At 54.8% G+C, this 7139-nt stretch overlaps 1 protein-coding gene across 1 annotated transcript; it reads left to right on the plus strand.

The window, feature by feature from the left end:
• The first annotated feature begins 3486 nt into the window (after nucleotides 1-3486).
• On the plus strand, nucleotides 3487-6704 carry CHST2 (carbohydrate sulfotransferase 2). Its single transcript, XM_034957560.4, has 2 exons — nucleotides 3487-4264; nucleotides 4367-6704. Exon 2 carries the CDS (start codon nucleotides 4540-4542, stop codon nucleotides 6130-6132), a length of 1593 nt encoding a protein of 530 aa, XP_034813451.2. The 5' UTR covers nucleotides 3487-4264; nucleotides 4367-4539; the 3' UTR covers nucleotides 6133-6704.
• Nucleotides 6705-7139: the final 435 nt, after the last annotated feature.

Here is a 7139-nt window from a genome sequence, read left to right on the forward strand (position 1 = left end):
TACTGCAGCCTTGACCTCCTGGGGTCAGGTAATTCTCCCATCTCAGTCTCCCGAGTTGCTGGGACTACAGGCATGCACTGCCACACTTGGCTAATTTTTTTGTAGTTTTTGTAGAGATGGGGTTTTGCCATGTTGCCCAGGTTGGTCTCAAGCTCCTAGGCTCAAGTGATATGCCCACCTCAGCCTCCCAAAGTGTTGGGATTACAGGCATGAGCCACCGTGCCCGGCCATAAGTAGTCTTGTATCTTTTTGAGATTGTTAAAGCAAGTTGTTTTTTCTTTCTGTTAGAACTTTATCATTTCATCTAAGTTTCTAAACTAAGTAGAGCGGTTACTCTTGGAGGTTTTTGGGCTGTGTAATGGGTTCATGCATATTCATTATATTAAAACATAGGACATTTAAAAGGGCCACTCTTGGACTAACAATGGCAGCATATCTTAAATCAAGGATTATGAGTAACCTGAATCTATAATCTCAAGTTCTATTGAAAATGCATATTTGTTCAAAATACGAGGGAGTGAATCTATCTTGGTGCCCAGGGGCAAACATTTTCCAAAGGTGAATCTTCTAGGATTCACACAGATAGGCCCAAAAGGGAACTGTTCAGGTAACCCAGCCTTGCATCTTTCCCCAGTTCAGACTCTGGAAGAAGGTCCTTGAAGATCTCTGGACATTTGTCCAGGATGAAGCAAAAACCACAGCAAGTTTCTTTCACTCGCATCAGTGTGAAGAGACCACCAAACAGGCTTTGTGTGAGCAATAAAGCTTTTTAATCACCTGGGTGCAGGCGGGCTGAGTCTGAAAAGAGAGTCAGTGAAGGAAGATAGGGGTGGGGCCGTTTTATAGGATTTGGGTAGGTAAAGGAAAATTACAGTCAAAGGGGGTTGTTCTCTGGTGGGCAGGTGTGGTGCGGGGGGGGGGGGGCGGGTCACAAGGTGCCAAGGTGCTCAGTGGGGGAGCTTTTTGAGCCAGGATGAGCCAGGAGAAGGAATTTCACAAGGTAATGTCATCAGTTAAGGCAAGGACCTGCCACTTTCACTTCTTTTGTAGTGGAATGTCATCAGTTAAGGCAAGGACCAGCCATCTGGATGTGTACATGCAGGTCACAGGGGATATGATGGCTTAGCTTTGGCTCAGAGGCCTGACAGTTTCCAATAGAACATAACAGGCAGCAGAGAAGACAGAGACTGAAGGAGCATCCTGGGGGAGATGGAATTGTGACAAACTAAACCAGTGAGCCGAAATTAAGGCTAGCCCTGTGGCATGACTGGCTCTTGTGTAAGTGACATTATGTGACATATTATGTCTGGGTCATTACTATGCTAAAATAAGTAGATTAAAATGAAAGGAATTTCCAAACAAATGCGGGAAGGAAGGCATTATGAAGTTTTCAGATGTCATTAGCTATAACAAAGTTCAGAATTAATCATGACACCATGCAAAATGGGAAAATATTTGCAAGCAAGGAGAGGGTGGAGATGCCAGAACCCGTAAATTTATGCCAGCTGAGCACTGTGGGGGCAACTGGCAAATGGATTTACTATTTTGCCAACACCAGTAAAGTGTTACAAAATTGCAAACGGAATTATTTGTATACAAACAATTGTTTTTAAAAAGGGTCCCTACATCGACTAATGCAATTCAGTTTTTTTCTGGGTAAGCACAAAGCCAGAAACTAAATGAAAAATATTAGAAATTATTTTTCTTGGAATCATGTTGAATATTAAAATTGAGATTTACTTTCCTCCCCAATTCCCTCTCTCTCCCATCAGTCTTTTCATGCACCAATGTCATTTTAGTTTTCGTGGTAAAAGAGGTGGTGAAAAAGGGGCAGGGGCATTTGAGAGAGTAGGCGAAGGGAGGCTGGGGATTCCAGAAAAGGAAAAGATGGGGAGTCGCTCAATTAAACTCTACCACCTTCGTCTGTTAACAGGGATTCTTGCCTGTCTCGACCCACTTCCAGAGGCAATGCCATATTATTTGAGAAAGCTGGATATAAAATTTGAGCTCTACTAGTGTCCTTGTCCCAATCCCCCTCCCCAGGAGAAAAAATAAGCTGAACTGTACTCGTGACATTATGGGTTTTTCTGGAAAACAAGGATAAATCAAGTTTTTTGAACATTTTTCTCCCCTGAAACTAAATCCGTAAGAGAGTTAAAAACCCATGGAAAGCGAGTTAAGTCGCTTTTCAAGTCTTTGTACTCAGGGGATTCTGTAAGACTCACGGAAGAATAATGGCGCAAACAGCAATATTTTAATGCTAGAACGCTCCTCTGAAAAGTCTGCCCGAAACGCTACAAAGATAATTGTGCAGTAACTTCTAAAAACTCTATTGGGACAGGAGGCAACAAAACTCCAGATCAGCGAGAGCTCTGTTTATCCGAGGGTGCTGAGCCTCAGGCCCCACAGAGATTCCCTTTTCGGCACTTGGAGGCCTGAACTCAGGTCTAACCTTCCGTGTGCGCGCTCTGATACTCAACCACCGTTCAGTCTCCGGAGGCTGTTACAACTGTCCCCATTCTACAGATGAAGTTGAGGCTACAGCTTAGTGTTCTTGGGGAGGGAGGGAGTTGGGGGGAGAGAGAGACGCTTTTCCTCATAACCTTAAACAAAAGTACTTAAAGCAACTGAAAAATGATTTTCTTTCAACAACGGTGTTTCCTTTGGGGTCAAGTTCTTTGATCTCATCTACAAAACCAAGAAGCGGGACAAGTATTTTTCTGCAAATTAGAACGGGGCGTTCCCCTCCCCCATCACCCCAATTCCAGAGGACGTCAATCACAGTGGACGCAGCACCGCGAGCGGAAATGCGGAGAGCATCGGCGTGGGGCACAATGAAACAAGAGCAGCCCCGGCCAGAGGTCCAGTAAAGCGGAAAGACGGCCCCGCCCGCACGCCCCTCCGGAAAACTGAAGCGTCTCCTCTGACCCCCAAGGTCAGAAAGATTTATTACTTCCTTCGAGAGGGCGCAGCCACAGACCCACTAGAGAGGGCGGGCAGGGTGTCGGAAGCCAGAGAACGGCGCTCCGCGTCCTCCCACCGCTCCAGGGCGCAGAGTTGTCCTCAGTGCCCGGAGAGGTTGGCAGTGTCGGCCCCGAGGGAAGCGTGGAGCGGACGGCCGACAGGGGATTTCTGCCCAAACTTCACCAACTCTTTCTGAGAGCAAAAACATGGGGCCGAGTCCGGCAGCTGCACGCAGAATCCAACTCTCTGGCAGCTCTCGGCACCGACGAGCTCCAAATCCAGCGTTCGCATCCCGGCGCTTTGCGCGCAGAGAGCTAAGCCTTCGGACCCGTGGACTGCAGCCCCCGCGCGTCGCGGTAAAGCGGGTCGCGTCTCCAGCCCCCAAGGCAGCGACGGTGGGAGCCGGCTCGGCGTTGGGGGCGGGGGCGGGGCCGGCGAAAGGGGAGGGCTGCGCGGCGGAGGGGAGGAGCCGCGGCGACAGACGGCGGCGCGCACCAACCGGGCGCCGGCTGGCAGGAGCCGCGCAGAGGCTGGTCCGAGCGCGTTGCGGGCGCCCGGCGTAAGGGGAATCGGGTAGCAGCATCCTCCTGGGCGCCGCTTTCGCGCGGCGGCTGCGGCGGCGGCTGCGGCGGGGTCTTTCTTTGCTTAAATACCTCGTTGGCCAGAAGCGCTGGTACCGGGGGCGGGGCGGGTCGGGTCGGGCAGTGCTGCACACCGGGGTTTCCTTGGCTAGAGCTGTGTGTTCAGGGTCCTTTGGGCCAGTCGGAGGCTGCGGAGCGGCGGAGGTTGCCTGCGCTGTCCGCCCGGGCATCCTCCCGGTGATGGAAGCAGCCGCCGCCGCCGCTGCGGGGTCGCGCTGTGCCCCATCCACTGCTGCCAGAGAGGTGGGAAAATTCGCCGCACGGAGGCCGAAAGCGAGAGGGGCTGCGCCGCTATGCCGGGAGCTGAGTCCCATATAAGCCGCCCCCAGCCATCGCCCCCAGCCGGCTTCGTTCCCCTGAGCGAGGCAGGAAGCTGCGGTCCCGAGAGAGCGGAGGAGACGTCGCTGGAGCCGGGAGGCGCCGGGTTCGGCGGAGCGCGGAGCGGGGCTCTGGGCCGCGTGAAAGTTTTTCTTCCCGAGCCGCAGGGCGCCCGCTGCCCGGAAACTGCCCAGGGATAAGTCGGCCGACTCCCCAGACCCCTCGAAGGTGCGGGGACCCCCAGCGGAAGCGAGAGGGAGCGAAATCGAGGAACGAGTGACAGCCGGACAGTCCGCCGGGCGGTGATCCGGGGCCTCTCCCGGGCGCGCCCTCGGCTCCAGGTGAGCGGAGGAACCGGGCAGAACCGAGGGTGGGCATTACTTAGGAGGAGGAGGCTGGGAGGGAGATTGGGGCGCATCCGCTCACTCCGCTTCCCCTCGCAGGTCCTTCCCGGAGCCGCTGCCATGGGAGAGCCAGCCTTGGGCGCTGGGGACCAGCCGCCGCGCCCGCCTCGGAGTCGCGGCCCGAGTCCCGGCGCCAGCAGCCAGCCCGCTGCGTCCCCTTCCCGGGCTGCAGGGCTGCCTCCGCCGCGCCGCCGGCCCGGATTGTGCCTGTGATGAGCCGCAGCCCGCAGCGAGCTCTGCCCCCGGGCGCGCTCCCTCGGCTGCTCCAGGCTGCGCCTGCAGCCGCGCCGCGTGCCCTGCTCCCGCAGTGGCCCCGGCGCCCAGGACGCCGCTGGCCCGCGTCCCCTCTCGGAATGAAGGTGTTCCGTAGGAAGGCGCTGGTGTTGTGCGCGGGCTATGCACTGCTGCTGGTGCTCACTATGCTCAACCTCCTGGACTACAAGTGGCACAAGGAGCCGCTGCAGCAGTGCAACCCCGACGGGCCGCTGGGTGCCGCAGCGGGGGCAGCCGGAGGCAGCTGGGGGCGCCCAGGGCCGCCTCCGGCCGGGCCGCCCCGTGCTCATGCCCGTTTGGACCTCCGCACTCCTTACCGCCCTCCCGCTGCCGCCGTCGGGGCGGCTCCTGCAGCCGCGGCAGGGATGGCGGGGGTTGCGGCCCCTCCAGGCAATGGCACTCGGGGCACCGGGGGCGTCGGGGACAAGCGGCAGCTGGTGTACGTGTTCACCACGTGGCGCTCTGGCTCGTCGTTCTTCGGCGAGCTATTCAACCAGAATCCCGAGGTGTTCTTTCTCTACGAGCCAGTGTGGCATGTATGGCAAAAACTGTATCCGGGGGACGCCGTTTCCCTGCAGGGGGCAGCGCGGGACATGCTGAGCGCTCTTTACCGCTGCGACCTCTCTGTCTTCCAGTTGTATAGCCCCGCGGGCAGCGGGGGGCGCAACCTCACCACGCTGGGCATCTTCGGCGCAGCCACCAACAAGGTGGTGTGCTCGTCACCACTCTGCCCCGCCTACCGCAAGGAGGTCGTGGGGTTGGTGGACGACCGCGTGTGCAAGAAGTGCCCGCCACAGCGCCTGGCGCGTTTCGAGGAGGAGTGCCGCAAGTACCGCACACTAGTCATAAAGGGTGTGCGCGTCTTCGACGTGGCGGTGTTGGCGCCACTGCTGCGAGACCCGGCCCTGGACCTCAAAGTCATCCACTTGGTGCGTGATCCCCGCGCGGTGGCGAGTTCACGGATCCGCTCGCGCCACGGTCTCATCCGTGAGAGCCTACAGGTGGTGCGCAGCCGAGACCCGCGAGCTCACCGCATGCCCTTCTTGGAGGCCGCGGGCCACAAGCTTGGCGCCAAGAAGGAGGGCGTGGGCGGCCCCGCAGACTACCACGCTCTGGGCGCTATGGAGGTCATCTGCAATAGTATGGCTAAGACGCTGCAGACAGCCCTGCAGCCCCCTGACTGGCTGCAGGGCCACTATCTGGTGGTGCGGTACGAGGACCTGGTGGGAGACCCCGTCAAGACACTACGGAGAGTGTACGATTTTGTGGGACTGTTGGTGAGCCCCGAAATGGAGCAGTTTGCCCTGAACATGACCAGTGGCTCGGGCTCCTCCTCCAAGCCTTTCGTGGTATCTGCACGCAATGCCACGCAGGCCGCCAATGCCTGGCGGACGGCCCTCACCTTCCAGCAGATCAAACAGGTGGAGGAGTTTTGCTACCAGCCCATGGCCGTCCTGGGCTATGAGCGGGTCAACAGCCCTGAGGAGGTCAAAGACCTCAGCAAGACCCTGCTTCGGAAGCCCCGTCTCTAAAAGGGGTTCCCAGGAGACCTGATTCCCTGTGGTGATACCTATAAAGAGGATCGTAGTGTGTTTAAATAGACACAGTCCAGACTCAAACGGAGGAAGCCCACATATTCTATTATAGATATATAAATAATCACACACACACTTGCTGTCAATGTTTTGAGTCAGTGCATTTCAAGGAACAGCCACAAAATACACACCCCTAAGAAAAGGCAAGACTTGAACGTTCTGACCAGGTGCCCCTCTTCTTCTCTCCTTTGCCTTCTCTTGTCCTCTTTCTCCTATTTCTTACCCTGTCTTCCACCTGCCTTCCATTTTGAAGTGGGATGTTAATGAAATCAAGTTCCAGTAACCCAAATCTTGTTTACAAAATATTCGTGGTATCTGTGAACATGTTAAGAGTAATTTGGATGTGGGGGTGGGGGTGGAGAAAGGGGAAGTGGTCCAGAAACAAAAAGCCCCATTGGGCATGATAAGCCGAGGAGGCATTCTTCATTCTTCTAAAGTAGACTTTTGTGTAAAAGCAAAGGTTACATGTGAGTATTAATAAAGAAGATAATAAATAATATTCTTTTTAATATTTGCCTCCATTACTTTGGATTCACCTGTGTTACTTGTCCTCAGCTTCAGATAGAATCTCCTTCCCCTCCCTCGTTTCCATTTTTCCAGTCTCTTTCCTGAAAGGCAGCTAAACTGGGTGGGAGCAATTTTTGCCTCCTTGGTAATAACCTGGGGGATGTTTTCTCACATGTAAATCTCAGCCTGTTAGGTGTCCAGGAGTGAAACACATCTTTGAATTCTAAAGGCAGAAACCAAACAGGGCAGTGGAAGAAAAAGCACACTACTCTCTTCAACTTTGAACACAGGAAGAAGCAACTCCTTCAGGACTTGAAGGCATTTGGTTTTTCATTCCTCTTCAGTTAAAATGGGGAACCTTGAAGCAGTTTGGTCCTGAGGTTGGTTCAGAAAAAGGATTTTTTTTAAAAAGTATGTAATTTTTAAAAGTTCTGATG

This window comes from Pan paniscus, chromosome 2, assembly GCF_029289425.2.
Source record: "Pan paniscus chromosome 2, NHGRI_mPanPan1-v2.0_pri, whole genome shotgun sequence".
Taxonomy (NCBI): domain Eukaryota; kingdom Metazoa; phylum Chordata; class Mammalia; order Primates; family Hominidae; genus Pan; species Pan paniscus.